Source organism: Pteropus medius, unplaced genomic scaffold (assembly GCF_902729225.1).
Source record: "Pteropus medius unplaced genomic scaffold, Ma_sr-lr_union100, whole genome shotgun sequence".
Lineage (NCBI taxonomy): Eukaryota > Metazoa > Chordata > Mammalia > Chiroptera > Pteropodidae > Pteropus > Pteropus medius.
This window is the reverse complement of record NW_024355830.1, coordinates 2,788-27,442: the sequence shown is the minus strand read 5'-3', so window position 1 is coordinate 27,442 and position 24,655 is coordinate 2,788. Positions and strand designations below refer to the sequence as shown.

The following is a 24,655-nucleotide window of genomic DNA, read 5'->3' as shown; positions in this document are numbered from 1 at the left end:
GTGCTTTCAGAGTCCTATTGATAAACCAATGAGCTCTTCTCCTGAGCTGATGCTATTTTCAAAATATCCCAGAATAAAGTCTTTTCCAGAATGACTGGGGAACAAAGTGTTATACAATGAATTAGCTTATTAGTCTAGTTATCTGAGTATCAAATACATAATTCATAATTATTTTAATCAAAATATATAATGCATTAATCATAAAACTATAAACAATCCTGAAAGTTCTGCACAATTCCACAGCACTGTAGTATCATTATCATTCAATAGTCATATAGATTTATGTATTATAAAATAGGCTGAACCTATAAATATCCCTATATTTGGAAGATCTCAAAAAATTTCCCAATATTAGACTATCTACCCTTTATATATCCAATAAAAAATGTAATGCAAAAGTACCTTCAAATTAGTAAACTAAATTCCAAACTGAACAGGAATTTACTATATTCAGTCTTTACCTACTTTTCTTCCCTAGAATTAATTATCCTATGGGGTAGGTTTTGCTGTTGTGTAGGTACAGAGTCCTGTTAAGTTTATAAGGTGGTACAAGAATTTACCTCCTCCTTAAAGAAGTAGAGTTTTTTCTTTTCTCTTAGGGATGACTTTACGCTATGAAATATGAGCCTAACAAGAGGAGTCAAAAAAGGAGAAATGAATCAGCTACTGCTGCTGATCGGTTAAATTGTTCTCTAACTGTACTGTAGAAAATGAATAAATTTTAAAATAGCTTCAAAGCAAATTTATGTTTGCCAAAATATCTTTAAAACTGGCACAGTGAGAAAAAAAATTGTATATGTAGTCAATTGTTTACCATTTCGATACCATCAATTATTGTGTAGTCATGTTACGTAGTGAAGCCACCGAATAATTAGAAAATGACATTAGAAAAACTATACTGTGAATTTTGAGGAGTTTTTTGCATGCAAATATGGGTCAACTAATAAATACTATTATAGCCCTTCTCGTGATGCCCTTTTAACATTCTTCTTCTATGGGTTAAAGCAAAAGTTAGAAGCAGTCGACAAGAATGAAGATTTATGTAAAGCCAAATAAAGTCTTCAGATGCAAGTTATTATTTTTAATTTTATCAAAAAAGAATACAAGGAAAAAATATAAGAAGTTTACTTAGTAGTACACGTGCATGTTAAACACATTAATAGTACTGGATTAAAAAACTTAATTGGATAACTTCAGAAATCAAGTTAACAAATATACTGAAGTAATTAACAAATGTATGTGACCAAAGGGATAGGTAGGTATTTTCATTAGATTCCAAAGGCACACATTTAAGATAAATTGGGAAGAGGATATTCACATAAAAGGTGTTCTTTACAAAAAGCTATCATTTCCTTTTTTAAAAAAATTCTTTATGAGTCACTTTACAGGGACTTAATAAAATGTTCACTGTGCACATAAATGGATTTTAATTATAAAAGTACAACTTACACAAAACTTTTGCATTTTCCCAAATAATATGAAGCATACAAATCTTAACAGTCATCTCTCACGAATCTGTATTAGCAATGATAAAGACCACACAAATAAATACTCTAAAAAGGATCTATAATACTATATTTGCTTAAGTAAGATGCCATACGTTTTAAGATACTATTAAGTAAGTTTTACAAGGGGAAAAAACATTACCATACTAAATGCATGCACTGATTTTAAAACATGCCGATTTCAGTGGCACAAAATTGTGGGAGCAAAAAGTACAACTTGGGAAATACAGCATTCATTTTAGCCTATATCTTCAACCTGTTCCTAAAACTAATTCTTTGCCTGTCACCAAGTAACAAATCTGATTGACATAAATTTCACCTTATTTCCTTTATATTGATCTTATAACTTCAACACTGATAAACGATGTCAAGAACCTCTATGTGGATAAGTGACAAAGGCCAAAGCAGTGGAAAAACTGGATTATTAATTCCAATAGGAAAGCTCTAAGATAAAATTCAAGTTTCCTTTCACTATTTTACTTTTTAGCATTGCAAACAAAAAAAAAAAAATCAAACAAAATGAAAATGATAACATAGCCTCAAAAACAATCTGCTATTTCTGGTCCAATGATCCTCACAGGAGATAACACAACTACAAACAGGCTTTGCAAATGTCCATCCAGACTACAAATAGTAATTTCCAAGTTAAGTGTTAATACTGCTCTACTCAAGGTTGTCACTTCTTTCTTGGCTCTAACATTTCTTTCAGAAAGCATAAATATGAACACTCTGACTCTCTGTAGCATAAAGGAAGACGTTTTTTGGAAGATGAGATTCCTGAAGAGTATTTACTTAGAAAAAAAGTGGGGTAATGAAGAGGATCCAAGTGAGTGTAAATGATAAGCAAAAAGGGATATAGAGAACATGTGGACACAAGTAAAACAGACTATTTAATCTAATTTTAGTACAGTGAATATAAGATAACGTGTGTCTTGAAAAAAAGTATCAAGTGCCAAATAAATGTAAAACACTCAGAACAATGCCTGGTACACAGACATGCTTACGAATATCATTATTAGCATTATTATAATAATGAATAAGAAGTTAATTACTCACTGGTTGTTGACAATTAGATCCAGCACCTACCACAGTAAGCAGCCAAATTTTTATGGAATTTAAAAATGTGTTGAATTAAATATATTTTAATTAACCTGCAATCCATTATTTGTCTTATATAAGATGCATTTAATTACTCTGGAATATTTGTAATTCTACGACCAAAAATCATTTTTTCATTTTATATCACATAAGTAAAATTTCACAAATATATTCTTAATTGGTTCCACATCACATCTATTTAATTATGTGTAACTACAATCTAAAACAATTTCTCATTTTGTACGATGCAGAATATTAAAGACTTTCAGTACCGCAGTGTTAATATTTTTATGCTTTAACTTAAGCATGAAAGTGCTCATAGTAACATACAAGCTACTTTATCAACCTACATCCGTGGATTTACAATTAGTCAGAAAAGGAAAAAATACCAAAAAAATGTCTTAAATAATATACTGCAACCAAAGATAAAACCTAGGCAACAAATAGAATTACATTATTCCTTACCAACTACAAACAGTTTTGTTTTTGAAGCTGTTTTTGGGTTGAGTCTCAAATTTAGGTCAGTTTTAACACTGAAAATTCAAGGACGAGAAAGCAAATATGAAGCCAGTGTGAACATAGAGACAGGACAGCAAGTCAGAGAACAGCAAACATTTCTTACAAATGAATTTTTAAAATCGCTTTCCACTGAATTCTTGAAACTCCCTTTGCACTCTTGGTTCATTTAGTAAGGCTTAAATCTCAGTAGATCATATTCAAACTCCACTCATAGGGTACAAAGGCACGTTTTGCACCAAAATGAAAACTGCTCGGTCAAGCGTCACCGTCAATATATATCTCTTCGTGAAGCTAGTACGGGTATCATAAAGTTATTATGCCGTGAATGTTTCTCAGAATAGCTATCACTAGTTAAGTTATTCTCAACTCCCCAATCTTTCTCTCAATAGCTATCATTTTCTATAACTAAATATTGCTGAATGAATTAATTTTCTTGGCACTGGCCCTGCGGGGGCATGGAAAACTTTGTCCACCCGACCCATTTTCGTCCCCCAAGCACTCCTGGCCTCCCAATTCCCCCTCAACTACTTACAGGTCTCAGCCGTTTGCCATCTCCCCATACCATATAAGTAAACTTGGCCTTCTTTAGTTTCTGCTCGTTCATCCCCTCCCAATTCACCTTACATGTTAATCTCAAATCCCTGCCTCTTTTGTCCCTTGGCATGCGCCTTCTCTAATCTGGGGACTGTTTTTGTTAGTATCCACAGCCTCCTAAAGAGCACACTCGGAAGGAGGCATCTGGTTAAACAACTATCACTTTATAATACGCACTCAGTACCTAAACCTACATCTTCTGAATCAAACTATATCCCTCGTCCCCTGAATTACGTGCTCACAGCCCTCCCTCTCAAACACACCCCCCACAGGTGCTGCTCTTCCTACCCGATTCCCAACTCTAAGCTCCACCTTTGTTCCCACTTCCGCCGACAAAACTTTGGTTTCTTCACTCCGCTCCTTCTGAATTTCTCCACAAACCTCCCCACGCTGCCCTGCTCTTTCCCTCCAGCCCACCCCGAGCAGCTTCCCAGATCCAGGCCTCCGGGCCCCTTGCGCCCCCGCCCCTCTTTCCCGAGACCTCAGGAGACAGTTGGCGCGCTGGACCCCTGGGCCGTCACCTTCTTCCTCCGCCATCGTTTCCGCGGAGGCCGGAGTTACCCCAGCGGCTCCCGCCCTCTGTGTCGCCAAAGCCCTCTGCAGCCCGAAGTCCGCTGCGGGCCGCCGCGCCTCCACTTCCTGACCCGCCCCTTTCGGGTGCCTCCGCCAACCGCGTCCCCCTGCACGCGCCCGGGAACCAGAGTGCGCGGAGCGGAGAGCGGCGAGAGCGTTTGGCTGCTGCGCCTGGACCTGCGCGGGCAGGAAGGCGACTCGACGCCCAGGCGCCGCCCACGCGCCCGTGCCTCCCGGGGAAACCAGGCTTCTGGTCTCGTCGCAGCCCCTTCACCTCGCCGTCGTTACCAAGGTGGGCGCGCGAGCGCCCTTTGCCCGCGACTTGCGTGATTGGACTCATGGACTTAAGAGAATACCACCACTGACACCTTCCAGATGCAGCCCCCATCCCCGCCTCATTTTACAGAGGGGAAAGTGAGGTCCAACGAAGTGCTAGTCATAAAGCTGGTCAGAGCTAGAACTGGAATCCAGGACTCGAGACCCCTCTCGGGGCCTGCATTCTCAGAGAGATTTCGGAGCGCTGCAGAATACTCATTATGGGTTGGCGCTTAGGTTCAGTAGGCTACTTGACCATTCATTACAAGAAAGAAGCTTGTAGTTAGAGCTTAGTGTCTTTAACTACCCAAACTGGTTAAACCAATATATTTTCATTTCATGGTATTTTTTTTTAAAACATTAATACTATGATCTATGAAGGAGGCAGGACGCATTTAGATATTCCAGAGCAATGGACCATACTTCTAACTTCTTATAGTGCTTATGTCTTCACTTTTATTACATGTAACATTCTACGACAAATATCAGGAATACGTAGAAGTAAATTTAGGAACTAACAAAATGCCATTTTAGAGCAAGAGAAAAAAGCATAAGAACTCAGTGACGTCATGGAGTAATTATGGATGTTCCATTCTTAGCAGGCAGCAATATTCTCCTAACAGCACCTTTGTCAACTTAGGATGTTTGAAGAGCAGCTCTCAGTTTTCAATACTGTGCAAAAACAGTTCCAGAACTCTGCTTATGCCTTTGGTTGCCTGTAAATTTGTCTTGCTGTCAAACAACACTGGACCAGTAGTTAGAAACAGTAGAGGATACCAGTGAACCAGAAAAGACCTGAGTCAAAGCAGGGAGAACAGAATGTATGGACCTAGAAAACTGCAAGATAGAGCAGAGCGCATGGACATGGGCTGCAGATACCAGAATGTTCCTCATCAGATGAGCCCAATGCAAGTGCTCCAACTCATGGAAGAACAATACAATGGCCACTGAAGACCACTGTTTTCCAAGTCAAAGGTCTTGAGCTGATGTGCGTTCCTCCTATAGCTCCTTCACAATCACCTCAAGGTGACTGATGGACTGAACAGTAAATTTGCCTGCTCTATACAGTAATGGATAGAGAAGAAATAGCTTCCTAAAATGAAATGGAAATATGAAAGAAGAGCTAATTATCCAATCTTTAGACAGAAATCAGTGGAATTATGACTTTGATCCTGGCAGAAACATTTTTCCCTTGACTCCTTAAAACCTCCACCTAAGGATCATGAGACTGGCTATCATTATATCCCCAAACCTGTGTAATTTTGTTATGAGGGAAATAGGCCATTTTTTATTCAAAGTATATCATTCATCCAAAAAGGTAGACTCCAAACCGCTCAAGATGTTGCATTACAGCAGGTATTATAGCTGACTTTTCAGTAGGTCATTCCATAATCCTATAAGACCAGCTCCTTCCAGATGATAATGCACATAGCTAGTGGTCACATGATCCTAGGGTCTCTTCCTGTGATAACTTGATTATTTTACCTCTGCAAACCAGTTTCCAGTCCAATTCCTTCTTTCCACAGATGCATTACCTTCAGCATTGAAGGAATGGTGTACGTCAGAAAACTTACTAAATGTCATACTAGAATCCTACATGGACTGCATGTGACCACTTGCCATCCCTTTAATACAAATTGAACAATAAGAACACACAGAACTATTTCCGTGAAATTCCATAAGTCATAGTCAAGACACAATGTGAAGGATTTGTTTAAAAAAAATCCTGTAGAAAGTTTATAAAGAAACCAGTATTTGAACAAATTGTGGAATACAAATACAACTATTTTTAAGTAAAAACAAAAAAAAGGAAGGGGGATAAAGGGTGCATGTCAGTTTCTCCCCCAGTTGCTTCCTCAAGGAGGCCTCACTTGTTCCTCATTTGAAACTGTGCTTCAGTGCCTCCTGAATACATTTGCCCCGTTGTCACTCATCATAAGGGTCTCTTGTCTTTCTTTTCTGCTGACTGGGAAAACACAATTATATAAACCAACAGAGGCAAACTGGGATTATGTAATCTTTCCAGGTGGGATACATTAAACAATGTGTATTCTATTTAAAGATTTTTGAATTGAACATACTAGACAGTTTGGGGCATTTTCTTAAGTAGTTTTATTGGAGTTAACAATCCCCTAAAAAAGATTTTTGACCAAATTGCTCATATGAAATAATACTCATAAATAAAGTAAGTCATTATTGATACTATAACCCATTATTGAGATTTTCCCAGGCAAAGCTTCTATTTTAGTATGCAGTTTACCGACTTTGTACCAAGAATCATTTCTCTTTTCTTTTAGGGCGTAGGACCTACCTCTAAATATTTGTGAATTTGAATTGAATTAAATTAGAGTTGCCAGAAAAAAAATTAAGACACTTTAGTATAATATGTCCCATGCAATATTTGGGCCATACTTATACTAAATATTATTTGTTATCTGAAATTCCCACTTAACTGAATATCCTGATTTGGGTTTGGTTTGTTTTCTTGTTTTTGCTAACTTCGTCAACTCTATTTATGGATGCCACCTGAGCATCAATTACTCTCAGGCCTTCCAGGCACATGTAAATAACAGATTTAATTCTTTCTTATGACATAGGGAAGGCTGTTAAATAGCATGTGGACTCCATGTGCTTCAAATGCTTCAATTCAGAAAAGAATATGTCATTCCCAAAGCCTCGCCAAATGAAATTGCTTCTGCCGTTTTCCCACCCTACAAAGGGCTCAGGCTAGACCTGGGTGGGTGTAGTGCAGTCAAAAAAGCTGCCACTCGACTACTCAGTCAACCAGCAGCTGGAGGAGATGATTTACCAGGCATCTCTAGACCTGCTGTGGTGAGGACTAATCATACTTCCAAATTATAGATCTCTTAAAACCAAAAGGGCACAGTGATTTTGGGGGGAAAAAAATGTTTCCCACCAAAATGTGCCTTATCACCATAACGATTTATGTGTGACCATTTAAAAATATGTTTAAATTATAATATAAATAATAAATTGTTTAAAAATTATGTGTAAGGAAAATTACTATGACTTTTTTAAATACAGTACAAAAATTACCAATGATTATATGATTTAAATATAGATGAAGTTTTAAAATCCTGTTAGAATCCTGGATAAGCACTCTGGTTCAGAATAGGCCCCTGAAAAGCCCATGCTACATGTCCAGTAGATGGCAGAAGCAGCTGAAATCATGTTTAGGTAAATTTCATACCATACTCTCTTTGGATGTGTTCTTCAATGTAAAAAGTGACTGAATTTGTATAGTACTTCAATGTGAAAAGCATGCTATTAATAACTGGATTAATGCTTAAATTTTAAATATTTTAAATGGTGCTTAAGAAAAACAATTTTGCTGTTTATCGACATTTAAATTTATAAAAATTCTTAAAAGAAAACTATAGAATCACATTAGTTTTCACCTGCAGGAATGCACATAAATTTATTCAACAAATATTTATTGTATATCTTGCAAGCACTGGCTAGTCACTAAGGATACAGTGGGAAAGAAGATTCACATTGCCCTGATGAGAGTTAAAATACGGGGAGCTGATTACAGGGAGATCTTACTAAGTCTAGTGGGTCAGGAAAGGCCTTCTTCAGAAAAATATTTCTGAGTCGCCGTTAGTGAAGAAAGGAATAATAAGAAAAAAATGGTGTTTCAGGCACAGGAAATGAAGACTAAGGCAAAGAACTGGAAAAAGTACAAAGTGTAGAGGATGAGAGAAGGAGAGCCTTGAAAAAGTTCCAAAGGTAGGTAGGAGTCAGCTCATGCAACATCATGCAGTAAGATATGTGTGGATTTTTTTCTATAGCAAATGGGGACCTTTAACAAAAAGATTTTAAGAACATGTAATCATTGTTAAGTAATCATTGTTCTTATCACACACACAAAAATAAAAAGAGTGTGAGGAAATTTTTGAAGGTGATGGATGTTTGTGACATTGATTATGGTGAGGATTTCACTGGTGTATACTTATCTCCAAACTGATCAAATTGTATACATAAATACAACTTTTTGTATCTCAATCATAAATCAATAAAGTGATTAAAAAGGAACATATAATCAGGTCGGTTTTTTAACTTAAAAGATTGTCTTTTTTAAAAAAAAAAAGCATTCTGGCAATAGAGGAAAGCAGATGAAAGGAGTCCAATATTAGGAAAAAAAACTGGTGAGATGCTGGTGACTAGAATGGTGAGAAGAGGAAGCTGAGTTTCTTAATTTTAACACCTGATGGTACATGGTGCTGGTTCCTGATGTAAAGAGAATGTAAGGAGAAGCAGGTTTTTGGAAACAGAAAGTTAAGTTTTATTTTAAGTATGTTGAATTTGAAATGCCTGGGAAGACATCCAAATGGAAATTTCTGTTACATTGTTGGGTATAAATGTCCATCGTTCTGCAGAGAAGTGTGGAAGTAAATAAGTTTGCCCAGAGAGTGAATAGATGGAGAAGGCAGCTGAGGAAGGAACCACAAGAAACATCATCAGATAGGGAAGGATGAATCACAAAGAAGGCTGAGAAACAGAACAAGCAGAATTCCACATTTTTTTAAAATGTGCTTTTTCGTGTTTAACTCTACTATCATATGGGTTTTAGTTGTAAAATACAGGCTTAAATTTTAGTGTATAACAGCTGTTTTGTTACCCATTTATCAACATCCACTTTTAGAACAGCAACAATAGCAGCTACTAAATAATTCAGCTGCTGAAGTAATGGCATGCTGGCAATAAAGTAAAAGGGCAGGCCAAAGGAACACGATTCTGTAAACAATTAACTATATTTGGGCAATCCTAGGAAAAGAGGCTTAACATATAAAGGAGCAACTATGAGACTATTAACCCACACCAAACGGTCTCCAAATCTTACTTTATATTCCAGAACCCTTTATTTTCTATGCCACCGTGAACAGATTCTATTAACCTACCCCTCAGTTTCCTAGTCTATAAAAAAATAACAGTATTACCTACTGTAATAGGTTGTTGTGAAGATTCATTTAACCAACAAATGCTTATTATTGTCGGGCTTACATGTTTTCAGTGGTTTTGTTGTAGCTTCCAAGGTAGTGATTACCAGCTTGGAGGTGGGCTCCAAATATCCCTCCACCCTGCATATTGTGGAATCCCACTGAACTACTTTGAAATAAGGACATTTGCCCTTTAACATAGGTCTAAGCATTCCATCACTGTAGGGAGCATGCATAGATTTCTTCCACAGTGAGCTCCCAGGAGACAAAAACCAGCTTCCCCATTTAAAACCAGGAGATTTTGTCTGTTGGAAAAGACACCAACTCAGACTTCCTACAGCTTCATTGGAAAGGACCTTATCAGGTGCTTTTAATCAGTCCTTGTGCTGCCAAATTACAAGGTATTGACTCTTGGATTCATCTTTCTCATTTTAAAGAAGGCTCAGACTCCAGAAGAACATTAGACTTCAGAACCCATCTCTGAAACCAGACTATGCCTAACAAAGTCATCACTAGGACGAGAAGCAGATGTTTCTCCAAGACAAGCAGACGATCTTAAGAATAAAGAAACTGACACCTGATGCCTGAACTTTCACCAGAATACCTAACTGTAACAATTTTTCTCTTATTCTATTCCTTACCATTTTTACCCTCTTATAGTAAGATCCCCTAGAAGTAAGCAGCCTGGGATCTATTTTTTTCTCTGATAAGTTTACTATGCCTTTCCTACTTTCTTTATCGTTTAAATGTTCACTTGTTATGATAACAACTAAATCAAGCATCCTTTTCTTCTTATCCCTTTTTATAACCATTTATGCTTAGAAAGATAGTGTCTTGACAAAGCTCTCCCAAAGTGCAGCTAAAGGAGGTGACCTCTCTGATTGTTGGATATGTCATCAACAATCCCTCAATCAATAGAGGACCAATATTTACTTAGTTGTTCCTGTTACCAGTTTTGCAAACCTAGGCCTCCTTAGTCCTCTGATTATATACTTCGAAAATATATTTGGGAGGAGAAAGAAAAAAACATGACCAGTTTATATGTAGAATTTATCCATCTATTGGATATCAAGCAATTGAATTCTGGCCAACATGCACACAATTCCACCCTACATTAGAGAAAATACCTTCTATTATATCTATGAATGAGACTACTCTTGGAGGAATACTTGTGCACCATCTGGGTTTATTTTGGTTTGTAGAACTAGAATAGAACTGCCCACGCCCCCTCAACTAAGGGATGGGCATACAGGTGTCTGAACAGCTGGAAACTAGAAGGGGTTTGCCTATTAAGACAATTTATTACACCTATATCTGTTCATAGAAACCCTCTATCATTTTAGTGGCCCTATTCAATCAGAATAGAAACATTGTTAGATCCTAAAGGGAACTGCTGTCTGGCTACAATGACAGCATAGGACAAAGCATTCTCAGTATACTAATCCCTAGTGCAGGGGTATATATCAACAGAGGTAAAATAAGAAATTTACCTGCTACTATAAGTCAAACATCTGAAGAAATGGCTAAAGCTATTTCTGCCCAACAGGAATCTCTAGACTCCCTTGCTCAGGTAGTTTTAGACAATTGTATGGCCTTAGGCTACATGGTGGCTAAACAAGGTAGAGTTTGTGTTGTTGCCATACTATTTGCTGTACATATATATAAATGCCTCTGGAGAAGTAGAAACCTGATTAGAAAAAAAAAATCACTCAATACGCCGATGGCTTCAGAAAGTAAGAATGAATAACCCATTACATGACTTAGCTGGTTACTTTCTTGTTAACACTGGGATGATGTGAAATCCAGCATCACCCCAGCAGTATGGTGGTGGGGTTCTCGGTTCTTCCCTGCCAATGCAGTAAAGAATTACAGGTCAGAGAGATTTAAAAGTAAGATTTATTGAAAGTACATTTTAGAAGGAGATGGGCCAAGCTATAGAAGGCTGCAGCCCCATGGAATTTTGGAGGTGAAAAGATAAAAGATAACAAATGGAGTATACTCCAAGGGAGGAGCAGGTTTTTAGCAAGGAGAGCTGTAACAGCACAAAAGTGGGGAGGTCTGTATTATATTAGGGCCATGATGGGTGCTTACAAAGGCGTTCCTAGGTGATTGGCACATGAGGTCATTCTGATTGACATTTGGCTGTTATATAACTCCTTGCCATCTGCACATGTGGTTACTTGGAATTCAGTCTGTTATAATTAGGACTTTCTGGGCTTAGGCATGATATTATAATGATGATATAACGAGGCTAAGGTTATGGGCAAGTTAGAGTAGTACTTTCTGCGCAAGTACTTGTGGCTGGTTAAGCCAGCTGCTTTTATGGCCTTTGTGCCCTAGGACTTAGGCTAATTTATAACCATAAAGGGGGGATTGTTTCTGGGAGGTCCTTAAAGAAGATCTTCAAGGGAGGTTTCTATGGTTACAGAGCTGGGCCTTCGCTCCTGTTGCTCATGTCTGTCTAACTACCTAACATTTTCCTCTCAAGTATTAGGGACCCAAATCACTGTGATTTTGGGGTGATGACCACTCTAGCTACTTCAGGCTGAGAAGGGGCGAAGGTGAAGGATTGGGTCCCCTATACTTGCTCTCTGTCAACTGGAGGCAAAGGTTGTCGATACTCAATCTAAGGGTCTACAGTACGGTATAGGATCTATTGATTGGACTGGGTGATATCTCACTTGAAGGACCATCTGGAGATGAATTGCTTGGACTCTGGAAGAAATAAATTGAACAAGGCAATTTAGAAGTGATGGTCCTTGGAGGAGAGAATAAAAAATAAGAGTTGAGGAACAACAAGTGGCAGGAAAAAGGATTGTATAGATGTGAATTGTAGAGATTGTATAGGTGTTATAAATTAGCCCAAAACCTAGGGCACAAAGGCCATAAAAGCTGCTGGCTTAACCAGCCACAAATGCTTGGCCTGATTGGTTGTTATAGAAACAGCACTTTTCTTTGAGGTAGACGCATGCTCTCCCTTGTCCTTCTGTCAGAAGATCCAAGCCTCTTTGATTTTGAAGTACTGCGCCTGCTAAGGAATCCGGTTATTCCTGGATTTGGGTCAGGGCAAAGGCTGTCTCCTTGATGGCATTTCCTCCAATAGCATTTCCTCCAATAGCTCTCTTTGAAGGCCAAATGTAGTGCTGCCTGTAGTTGCCCCTGCAATACAAAACTTATCCTGGTTTTTCTTTTTTTGAAGAGGAACCTCAGAGCTTCTGTTGGTTCACAGGTGTAAGTAGAGTCTGCTGTACAGGCCTCTTGAGTCTCAGGATAAGGTTTGACTCAAGAGTGGTAGATCCAATTGGAGATTCTGAGGACCTTCATTGCAGTTAGGGAAGATAAAAGAACAGGGTATGGTCCCTTCCAAAGTGGCTGTAGCTGAGAGACTGGAGAATTATCCTCATACATCTTGGTTAATAAATTAGTTGAGTGACCTGACATAAGAGCCTAGGGTCATAGAGTCAGGGTGGTAGGAGAAGAGAGATTATCTATTTACTGTAAAATGGTTCCCCCTAAAGTGAATTTTGTAGATCATGAGCTGAAGTTTGGCTAAAGAGGTGAGGACTGTCCTAGCCCAGAAGAGGGCTTGGGTATTTAGGTATAAATAGATACTTATCCCATAGGCAACAAAAAGGCAAAGTAAAATAGAGAAATTGACTTCTTGGTGACTCCTGAAACAGTGCAGGTTTGAGAGGAAAAGGGTCCAGAGAAGGAAGTAAGGACAGAGTAGGTGGCCCCTGTTTCCAAAAGGAAAGTAATTGCCCTACCTGCTATGTCCAATTGTACCCTTGGCTCCAGTCCATTGATGGAAATTTCTTGTAATGGGACCAACTGGAGGGGGCCTTTCAGTCTTGTGCAACTGTTTTGAAGCTTGTGGCTGCCTCTGACCCTGGGGTCCTTCTACCCTTGGGGCAGAAGGCAGCCCAATGACCCAACTGGTGACATTGTCTTAAGCAGATTTGGGAGGCTTGTCTTCGTTGGGACATTTTTTGGCCCAGTGGCCAGGTTGGTGGCAGATGATGCACTTCAATGAGCTCTTCCCTATTGGGAGCGGAGTACTTGTGGACCTGGGCTGTGATTGACCTTGAAAGGCCACTAGTATCTAGGGTACCTAGCTTCTATCCTTCCTTCCCCCTCATGAGCCTGGGGCTCTAATGCCTGGTCTGATAACGTCTGTCCCAGAATAATCATGGTGCCCTTCTAGGTGAACTAATAAAAAAGTATAATATGTTGGAAGGTATTACTATACCCACTGGGTTGTCAGAATAGCTCCCAAATCTATGGCAATGCCACCTTGAACAAGCCCGATCCTGTCTGATCTCAGAAGCTAAGCAGGGTCAGGCCTGGTTAGTACTTGGATGGGAGACCACTTAGGAAGACCAAGTGCTGTAGGCATAAAAAAAAAATAAAAAATAAGGGATTGTAAATTGACAAGTTCCTTACAATCTGTGAGGTCAACCAAGGGTTGCCTCGCCTAAAACAAAAAAAAAAAGAAAAGAATAGCTCCCAAAGTTTGCTTTCATCTGTTAGAGCTCTATAAGTGAAAAATGTTTGTGGACGAGTTGGGGTCCAAATTCTCCCAGAGCCTCTACTAAAGAGAAGACCTTCTGTGGAGGTGTAGACGTAGTCTTAGATGGTGGGAGAGATTTTCCCGGGTATGGAGAAGTGGAAGAAGCCAATGGTCTGGCCAAGGAAGAGTCAGAAGAGGAAGAGGTAGACTTATTAGAGTGAAGTAAAGCTACAGTAGTTAGACTGTACTTCTGTAAGAGGGAATCATTTTTCTCAGAGTAGGAAAAGGCTTGAACGTAAAATATCTCTATTTACCCAGCCGTTTATAATAGACGTCTAATTGGAGTGTGGTGATATAATTAATGCTCCCATTAAATGGCTAGATTTCCCCATCAGGAAGTCTATATTGTGGCATCTGCTTTTTCAGAGTCTGTGGGTCAAATTGAGCCCAGTGTGCTGGAATACAGCCAAGAGGACTCTTAGTTGGTCTTTATGATTGCTTTCCTGTCATAAAGTATGGATCTCCAGTGTAGGAGAGGCAATTGAAATGGTAGATGGTGAGACCAGTTTGGGAGGAAGCAGAGCAACTGTAAGATAGTAATGATGTAGGACAGGGAAAATTCCCCGAGTAGGGTAAACTCAAGCCCTACACTGAGAAAGGAGGTTCTTGGTGAAGTATAAGAATTCAAAGGTACTCTAAAGTCAATAGGAATGTTCATTAGAGTAGAGATAGCACTTCACAGTGTGGTCTCCTCTCAGAGGTAGAGCGTCTGAGAGACTCAGAGGGACAGAGACAATAGAGAGACGGGGACAGTGAGAGAGTAAAGGCCTCGAGAAGGACCAGAAGACACTGAGAGGGACCCCGAGGAGTGTTTGGGGAATTGTTTATGTGTCACTTTTTAATTCCTGTGAGTTACAGTTTAAGACTTTGTTAACCCATCTCCTTTGATATGGACATGCAGTGAGAAAAGGAGAGTATGTAGCACTAAAGGCCCGCTAGCAATTCTTAGTCTTTAATCTATAGGTTCCCCATGGTTTTAGCCAGAGGAAATGAATGATTTTATTTTGCATAGGGCAACCACTTAAACTTTTTTTTTCTTGTTTCCCCTTCACGGTGTGGGGAATGGATTGTTACCAATCTCAGCAGAAATCTTCCTTTGTTCTGAAGTTGTCCTTTTGGGCATCTGCAGGGCTGATCAGCAAACTGTAGTCTCCGAATGTAGCCTGACTTAATATTTTAGTTCTCTTGCTTCCTCCCTACATTCTGGAATAGGAAATTTGTTCCCATCCATATTACAAATTATCATGATATTTATAGACTTACTGATCATGTTTATAGCATTTAAGCTTATGGCCTACTGTTTTTCTCATTGTTTGAAGTCAACTGTATCTACTAAAATTATGGTAGCACATAGAAATGATTCATCAGGATACTGCATTTGACTTTTGTAATGCTGAATAAGTATATATTCCCTTATATTTTAACTATCGCTTTTGCTTAAAGCCATGTTCTGCTACTCTAACTTCTTATGTCCTAGTCACCTAGCCTTTATAGACTTTGGCCACCGGGACTAAATCCCCTATGAAATTTTTAATTTCCCTCTTCCCTGTGACAAGAGGGATGTAGGGCAGGGAGCCATACCACTCTGGCAATGACAATGGGACTCAAGAATCATCATTGGATTCATCCGTACTGTCACTTCTACCAGGTCTGATGCAAAAGGGGAAATGAGGACTTCTCAAACTTTAACATAACTTGTGTACCAAAATTTGGATTTTTGCAACTTGAGCTCTGAAGCTGCTTGCAGAGCATAACTTTGCCCCTTTGAGCTCTGGGAATCAAAGTTTTGCACTCTGCCTTTTTGGGATATTGATTTTAAGCTGTTTATTAAGAAACAAGACTCAGAAAGAAACTTGGACGCTCCCCTTCCTGCCCAAAGGATTCTCATAGAAAAACCTACTTTGGGAACAGGATCTTAGAATGTTTGCCTTAGCCGAATTAAGTATGGTAAATAAGAGGGTTCAGGCAGGGACCTGTTAGCTAGATACCCACTGTGTGTCCCATTGTCTGAGTTGCCCAGCAAGAATTTTCCTTGAATGTTCCACTCTTCTTCAACTACCTGTAAATCGCCCATTCTCACTTCTGAAATCTAATACTCCATCCCCTACCCCTTTCTCTTTTGTCCAACAATATCATATATACCCAAAGTTATTACCTGTCTTTGGAATTTTCATGCTTATGGGAATTCCCCATGCAAATGTATTAAATATTTGATTTTCACCTGTTAAAGAACATAGGTCTAAACTAGGAGAAAGTTAAGTAGTTTGCTTCTGAACCTTTTCTCCCGAGTAGGCTCACACTTTGGGATCTTGGCCTTTAATATCTCAACAGAAAGGAGGTAGCAAACATGTAGAAAAAGAATTTTCTCCCTAACGCATTCACTCAGTGCTTTGACTCCCAAATTTTATCCTGGTGGCTTTCTGATCCTCAAAGTTTAGATCACCCGCTGTCTAGTCTGTTTCCTCATATTAGCACACAGACTGGAGAACAGATTAGTGCACACCTGTAACCTTAAACAGAAGACATTCATACACAGAATATTCTACCAGTTTACCTCCTACAGTGGCTAAGTTTTAAACTTGTAGCTCCATTTTAAACTTGACCCAAAGAACTTGCTTTAAAATAATACAACAGTGGGAGAAGTGAGAAGGAAGCAAGATTGACTTGGAGTTCATCACTGTTGAAGCTGGGTGAAGAGTACATGGTATTCAATATTCTATCTACTTTTGTATATGTTAACACTCCCCAATCCCTACCTTGCAGAGCTGGGTAAAGCAGGGAGAAGAGAAATTGTGTAATCAACTATAAACCTAAGAGATTATCCCTGAAGGTCATTTTAAAAATATATTCCAGTCCTCTACTCCTTCTCTTCCTTCCCCATTACCCTTACTCATTTCCTCCTATTTTTCTATTCTGCCATTAGAAGAGCAGTTACACAAGATACTATTTCAGGAGGCTAAATTAGCCTAGGTAACTTTGATTTTGGTGAAGACAAGGAAAAGCCTGGGTGACATTAAATGTCTGCCAGAGACATCAAAGAAAAGAGGAACACGGACCAGAAGTTCAGCTTGCTTACAGAACTCTGCCACCTCCTTGCAGATGATGGCAAAGACCCAAAGCTGAAGTACAAACCTGAAAGCAATTGCTCCATTTTTGTAAATGACACCGGCAAGGACTGGGACTGAAATACTTTCCCAGGTGAACTAAACTTCATTCAGTTGAATTCTTAACAAGGGCAAACAGAAATGTGCTAGGCACTGAGTGTAATACAGGTAATACTTCCTACCTTGTGGTTATAACTGAAATTCAGAATTGATATATTTGATCTCTATAAGAAGATTATACACGTCTGAAATGGAGAAGTCAGTTAAGACTTAACCATGGTCCTAATGAGTAGGATTTGGATTAGAGAATATCAGAGAACTCAGCATCAGCAAGGACAGAGCAATTGGGAAAAAAGCATGTATAAAATGCAGAAACACTAAAGTTCTGGATCTTATTAGTTTTATGTAGCTTAAATAGGTTTTCAAGTTGTCAGGCAAATAGAGCTCCAGTAATATGATGTAAGGAGCAAATATACCTAGGACTATTGTAATAGTTAAGAATGTCATAGTTTCAATAATTAATGCTCTAAGGATGGTTGTTTTAACTGTATCTGCATAGCTTTTACAAATACTTATAAACTTAGGGAAAAACCTTACCCCTCGGGAAAAGATGGCTTACCCATGCCCATCTACCATTATTATAGCTCTTCTAATAACAAAAAGAATGTAACATTGAGATTAAACAGGTGAGTTTTATTATCAAATGTAACAATTCTACAAAATCTCAGTAGTTTTGTAAATATTACTGCCTATCTTTCAGAGCTCTGGGCAGACAGCATTTTAAGGCATCAAGTATAAAGAACATTTTTCTGATCTTAAGTGCCAGTTATCACCAATTTTCACACAAATTGTTTTTGTTTTTAATTTTTTTCCTACTGCAGTCAAAGGGCCATTGCTGGTGAGCTCAAGAGGGGATGTCTGGCTCTCCAAGGTGTAAATCAAAGTAATGCAAAGTAAATAAAAATAGCAGCCACATAATTCTGTATGGCACTGCATCCAAGCAAAGGACAATATGAGTAACTTAAAGAAATGTGCACTGAGTTAATCAAATCCTGTTTTCCTCTTTGGGGTTACATGAGGCAGCAGTACTAGCTAGCTAGTGTCTAATATTGCACTTTTGCAGCATAAACACATAGTGCTAAACATTGACAGCATCAGTACTTGCTCTAACCACATCAGTGTTTACCCCTCAGTCTAGCTTGCTGACTATAATCCTATGTTTTAAAAAGTTTTAATCATTTGACATAAGGCATTAGAGAAAAAATTTTTAAGGCTATCTTAATATATACAAGCATTCACTTCAGTTAGTACACTGCTTTCTAGAATACACTTTTCAAATAGTCTCATTTTCGTGATAATAAAAACTATGGAATTCTCTTAAAGTCCAAACCATCAATAATGGGAAAAGTACAATATCAAATAAAACATATGAAGCCACAATATTCAGTTATGGGTCAAATTAGAATTTACTAACTACACAGAGCTGTTTCATTTTTGGTTTTGCATTCTGGCCTCTAGTTCATTCTTATTTACAACTGGTACCTGCTAAGAAAAAAGATCCAACTTTTTAACTATTTGTTTTGCGGTAGGTGCACTATTCTAATTTATCCCACGGTATTTTAAAAATTGTTTTCATTGGTTTTTAACTATAAGACTGAGACTTGGCCAAGAGACTGAGCAAATATTAGTTTTACTTGTTAAATTTCTGATTTAAGTATTCCAAGACCTTATTCTTGAATTACTTAGTAAGAGGGCACGACTGTGCAGAATACAGGAAGATGAAGAAAGGAAACACATAAAAATGGAACTTCTATAACAGAGTTCCCAGTGGGAACTGTAGATGTAAGTGTAGTATTTTTTCCCCGAACACATAAAACTTAAGAAACACCTTTGATGCCATGTTGCTGGAAGTAATAGAGACATTTGATTTCCAATTCACATTTGAAATGCCTGTTTGCAATCAGCAAGGAGCCAGGCATGCTGCTTGCTGTAAGGATTTGGCTTCGCTGGCTCGAGCTTTCCACTCCAAAATATAGGCCTTCTGTCCAATCATGTTTGCTGAAAATACTGCAGCCTGAGTACAGACAAACTTCCCTGACGTTGCTAGAGGTTGTCTTATGTCTGAAGGTTTCAGGATCACCATACATCTTTCAAACACTGAAAAAAAGAATAAAATGAAATATTACAGCCTCTCAATTTTTCAATTTTTAGGAGCCATAGAAAATGATTTTGCATTCCAAAGGTCTACAAAAGCTTAAAGTTGTCCAAATGTTTATTTTACACAGTCAGCATTTATACAGCAAATTGTGGGGGAGTATAGCACTGACAAAGAAAGGTTATGTGACAACTTGCATTTCCACAATTCCACTCTTTGTATTATCATGCATAGAATAATGTGCTCCACCTCCCCACTTGACTCATCTCCTTTATTTTATTCATTCCTTAGCCTGGGTCCCCAAGTGATCACATCATTCTTCTGATATTAGACAGTTAATACACCATTACTGAAATACAAAACCATTAAGAAAAATCTTTAAAATTAAATTCTAGTATAAGAAATTTCAAATAATTTCAAACAAAAATACCTGAATCAATAAGAAGCACTGAGGCATGATGTTGTAGTAACTTGGGCTCTACATGCTAGTGACTAGCTGATCACCCACCTCTATGTGGGTTAGTTTATTTCATCCTCACACAACCTTATTAGATTACTACGTTTTCCCCCATTTTACAGATTAGAAAATTAAGGCACAGAGCAATTAAGCCAAAAATTGGCTTAATTCAGAATCTGAACTTGGTATTGGTTCCATTATGCTATTGCACTTATACACCACACAAAAACTTTAAAATGGAAGTATTATGCAAACTTCTACATGTAAATAAAAATCAGAGATGAAAATCAAAATAAAAATAGCTCTTCAGAGTTCGGTCCTATTAATGTGGCCAGTCTGAAATTGTGGTCAATATTAGATTTGCTTTAATAATAGATCCTAAAATTGGTACAAATTTAGAAGCAGGTATTTAAAAAATGGTAAAATACTAGTTTGTTAGAATTCATTTTTAAAATATGGTTTACAAAGTGATCATAAGTTAGCACTTAGTGTAGAACAGTGTATATTCAAAGCTTCTCTTTCAATACTAAACACAAATAAGACAATCTCTACCAATGACCCAACAACACTATTGCCCAATATCTATTTTACCCTTCTTTTGACAACATCACCAGAATTTTCGTTGAATAACTAACTGTCCCTTCGCCTGATCTCAAGCCCATAAAGAGACATCTTTACCACTGAGCCCAATAACTGTCCGAGACATAGCCAGTTAGAGCCCTGCATGTTCCTGGCCATAGAGGTTTCAGAGACGTACTTAAGCCAGGCCAGTGAAACTCAGTTCCTGTCTTGCTTCCGGACTTGACATGAAAGGGTGTATGCCACGAGTTGCTGGGAGAATCTCATTGGGAGAATTTGGCTTAGAGTAAGCCCTTGGATCCAGCCAAGTCAGTCAACCCCGGGCCTGTCAATTACCAGAGTCAATGAAGTCCATCTTCCACATTATTATTATTATTATTTTATTATATTCTAGGAGGAAACATCACCGCAGTAGATGGTGAAAAGTACACCTTCGCATTCTTTGAAAATGTGAAAAATGTCAAAGAAATAAAAGATTTAACCTTCCCAGACCTCCTTTTTAATCCCAGGGGTATCCAATGAGATTTTAGGGTTTAGCAATGAAACTGGAGATGCCTAGCTGCTAGCAAAAAAATAAAATTAATATATACATAAAAAATAAAAATCTCAGATTTACAAGGAGAAAATGTTTCCTATTCCTTTAGAAGTTATAACTTCAAACATTCATAAATCTCCTTTACAGTAAGATCTGTCTTAAAACATGTTTTATTTTACACTAAACTGTCATTAAAAGTACTATGTACAAAGAAGTTTTTTAATATATCTGGATTTCACCAACTGGTGTTATGTACTTTGGAATTTACATAAATCCATTAAAAAGCCTGAAATTAGTTGTAATATTTTATTTCCTTATAATAATTTTGACATTTCTTTTCTAAAAAGTATGTCACTTGTGACACTTCTTTGTTAGGACAGAGGAATAGTGTCTTCTTACAGAAAAGAAAATCCATAACTCGGATTCTTTAATAAAAGGAGGTATGTTTAATAACTTTTTTCTTTTTGTCACTTAAATCAATAGACTCAACTTATATTTAGCTGTTACTGCTCCCTATTATAAAGACTAGTTGGAATAGGAAGAGAAATCTTGTCTAATTTTGAAAGCTCCTTATTTATCCAAAGAATAACTTGAATTTTCTGAACAGAAACTAAAATATCATCACTATTATCGCCCCATCCCCAAATACACACACACACACACACACACAGCACACATATGTCTATATCTATCTATCTATCCTCTATCTTATCTATGAATGAATAGATAGATAGATAGATAGATAGATATATATATATATATATATATATATAACAAAAGACAGCAATTGTTTTCAACCTACGAAGTAATCCGAACTATACATTTAAGAGACCAGGTATAAAAAATACTCTCCAAATGAGAGCTACATGGAGGTTTTTTTGCATAAAACTTGGCTGTTGTGACAATACCAGGCTTAACATTAATTAGAGGAGCCTCCAAAAATACTCAGTACAGACAAAAAGCTTTCACAAAAGGTAAAGGAATCTATTAACACTTCATTTTTTACTCTCAGCCTCTAGAACTGTGAGAAATTAAGTATTTGTTGTTTAGAAGCCACCTCATCCATGGAATTTTGTTATGACAGCCTGAGTGGACTAAGACATTCACTAAATGATCAAGGTCGACATTACCAGTGATGTCATGTGGGTATAACTTCGGTTATCATGTGATGAGAAGGGCACTTCATCTCTATGGTATTGTTTCCTAACACCCATTACCCCAGTCCAATCACAAGAAAGACATCAAACAAATTCAAACTAAAGGACAGCTCACAGAAGACCTCAAAAGCAGTATGCCTCAAAACTGTCAAGGTCATGAAAAACACGGAAAGACTGAGAAACTCACATGGACCAGGGGACACTAAAGAGACAGATCAGCTCAGTGCAATATGGAATCCTAGATGAGATCTTGGAATAGAAAAAGGACCATTAATGGAAAAAAATGGGTGAACTCTGAATAATATCTGAAATGTAGACAATGGTCAAAACCACTGCCCCTGTAACCACAGCAACAAGTTATTTGTATTTATAAGAACTGTATAGTTTGTAAAACTCGTTTACACTCATTAACCATCTCATTCTCACCCCACCTCCTAAAGTGAATTCATATGTAGAAGTGAATTTATGCCCATTTTCAGGAGCAGAAATACAATATCTTTAAAGAATTGTCATCTACACATGTACATAAAATGTACTTATAGCCAAGCACTTGTTGACATTTTAATGTATAAGCTGAATATGCCCCATTGAGACTCTAGGAATATGAGAATTGGAGTTTACAGAGAGTCTGGGGGTGCTGGGGTAGACGGAGAAACACCAAAAACTTTGGCCATCTGAAGAGGCATTTTTCTAGCTAGCTATCACATCTCCTTCCCTGGAGGGCCTTTTGGGTATCTTCAGTGGCTTGTGAGGTGTTCTTGGGAGTATTTTATAACAAAGAGGCATTTATCTACAATAGTTCTTGGGGCACTCAGCAAATATTTGCTGGGTTGAGGGGACAAAGCTACAGGAGAAGACACACACTGATTTCTTTACCAGACTTTATTATGGGCTTTAGCTTCCTTTATCTGATTCTATAACCAGCAGTGACATTATTCTTTCAAGAAACTTTTAGAGCACTGTATTAGTTGTCTGTGGCTGCTGTAATATATTGCTTCATTTGGAGGCTTAAAACAACAGAAATTTATTCTCTCACAATTCTGAAGTCAGAAATCAAAGTGTCAGCCAGGCTGCATCTCTAGGGAACAATCTGTTCTTTGCTTCTTTCCTAGCTTCTCGTGGTTGCATGTGTTCTTAGCTTGTAGCTCTATCTCTCTAAACTTTGCCCCCACGGTCACATTGCCTCCTCCTCTCCTGTATGTGTCTGTCTCATCTCCCACTGCCTCTTTATTATAATTTCATTTAAGGTCCACCCAGATAAGCAAGGATAAGTTCCTTCTCTGAAGATTTTTAATTTACATATTTTGCCAAATGAGGTAATAGAAATTCGAAGGGATTAGGATATGGACATATTTGGGGGCCACCATTCAGCTTACTACAGGCACTTACTCTGCCATGCTCTTATTTCGTCAATTGAAAAAAGCACCAAGCCTGAAGCCAGAAGTTCTGGATGTTTGGTCAGCTTGGTCATTAACTGTATGACTCTGTGAAAGGTGTCTAAACTCTCTGAGTATAATTTCTTCATCTGTCAAATGGAACCATCAGAACCTGTCCTGATGCTTCACAGAACTGTGGTTAGACTCAAATGAGACTAGTTATAAAAGTGCTTTAAGGGGGAGCTCTTCTACCGCCACTGGCTCTGTCTACACCTCAAGCATGCTGCCCTACACCTCCTTGTTCGAGGGCGCTGCAAGGCCATGCATATGCTGCTGGCTGACCAGGGCCAGAGCTGGAAGGAGGAGGTGGTGACCAAGGAGACCTGGCTGCAGGGCCCTCTCAAGGCCTCCTGTCTGTACCGGCAGCTCCCCAAGTTCCATGATGGAGACTTCACCCTGGACCAGTATAGTGCCATCCTGCGCTGCTTGGGCCTCTCCCTCAGGTTGTGTGGGAAAGACCAGTGGGAGGCAGCCCTGATGAAGTGGCAAATGACGGCGTGGAGGACCTCTGCTTTGCAAAACATTACCCTCATCTTCACACCAACTGGGCAGGACTATGTGAAGGAGCTGCCGGGGCGCCTGAAACCTTTGGAGACCCTGCTGCCCCAGGACCAGGGGGCCAGGCCTTCATCGTAGGCAATCAGGTCTCCTTTGCTGACTGCAACCTGCTGGACCTGATGCTGAATCACCAGGTTCTGGCTCCTGGCTACCTGGACTTCCCTCTCCCTGCTCTCAGCTTGCGTGGCTTGCCTCTGTGCCTGGCCCAAGCTCAAGGCCTTCCTGACCTCCTCCGAGCATGTGAACCTGCCCAACAATGGCAACGAGAAACAGTGAGCACTTGTGGCACCCACAGGAGGAGGTGGGGGCTGCCTGCCAGCCAACCAACCCTTCCCCAATACCAATAAAGTTCCTGAGAAAGAGGGGGAAAAAAGTGCTTTAAGAGTGTCAGCCACTCTACTGGTGTAAAAGATAACTTCTGATGGTAAGTTTGATAACGATATGAATGAGAGAAATACACAATCACACATTAAGGTTGAGGGGAAAGAAACAAGGTCCAAAATTGCATAAGGGCATCAAAAAAGAAGCTGAAAAGAACT

General features: G+C 38.6%; 1 protein-coding gene and 2 pseudogenes across 12 annotated transcripts in view; 2 read left to right on the top strand and 1 right to left on the bottom strand.

Moving 5' to 3' along the window:
• DPY19L4 (dpy-19 like 4) overlaps window positions 1–4,392 on the bottom strand; it is a 63,252-nt gene extending 58,860 nt beyond the window's left edge. For 4 of the 12 annotated variants that reach the window (XM_039859088.1, XM_039859085.1, XM_039859089.1 and 1 more), the window contains exon 1: window positions 4,198–4,314. Coding sequence is in view for 4 of the 12 variants with exons in the window: in XM_039859083.1 (XP_039715017.1) it covers window positions 3,069–3,136; window positions 4,198–4,253 (124 nt within the window). In the remaining 8 variants the exon portion in view is untranslated. Of the gene's footprint in view, window positions 1–560; window positions 628–3,068; window positions 3,137–3,225; window positions 3,414–3,654; window positions 4,099–4,197 lie in introns of those variants that run through there. The other 8 variants (XM_039859083.1, XM_039859084.1, XM_039859081.1 and 5 more) reach the window with 8 other exon arrangements.
• Window positions 4,393–12,533: 8,141 nt separating this feature from the next.
• LOC120599919 (glutathione S-transferase P-like) lies at window positions 12,534–24,392 on the top strand (annotated as a pseudogene).
• On the top strand, window positions 13,842–13,960 carry LOC120599924 (uncharacterized; annotated as a pseudogene).
• Window positions 24,393–24,655: the final 263 nt, after the last annotated feature.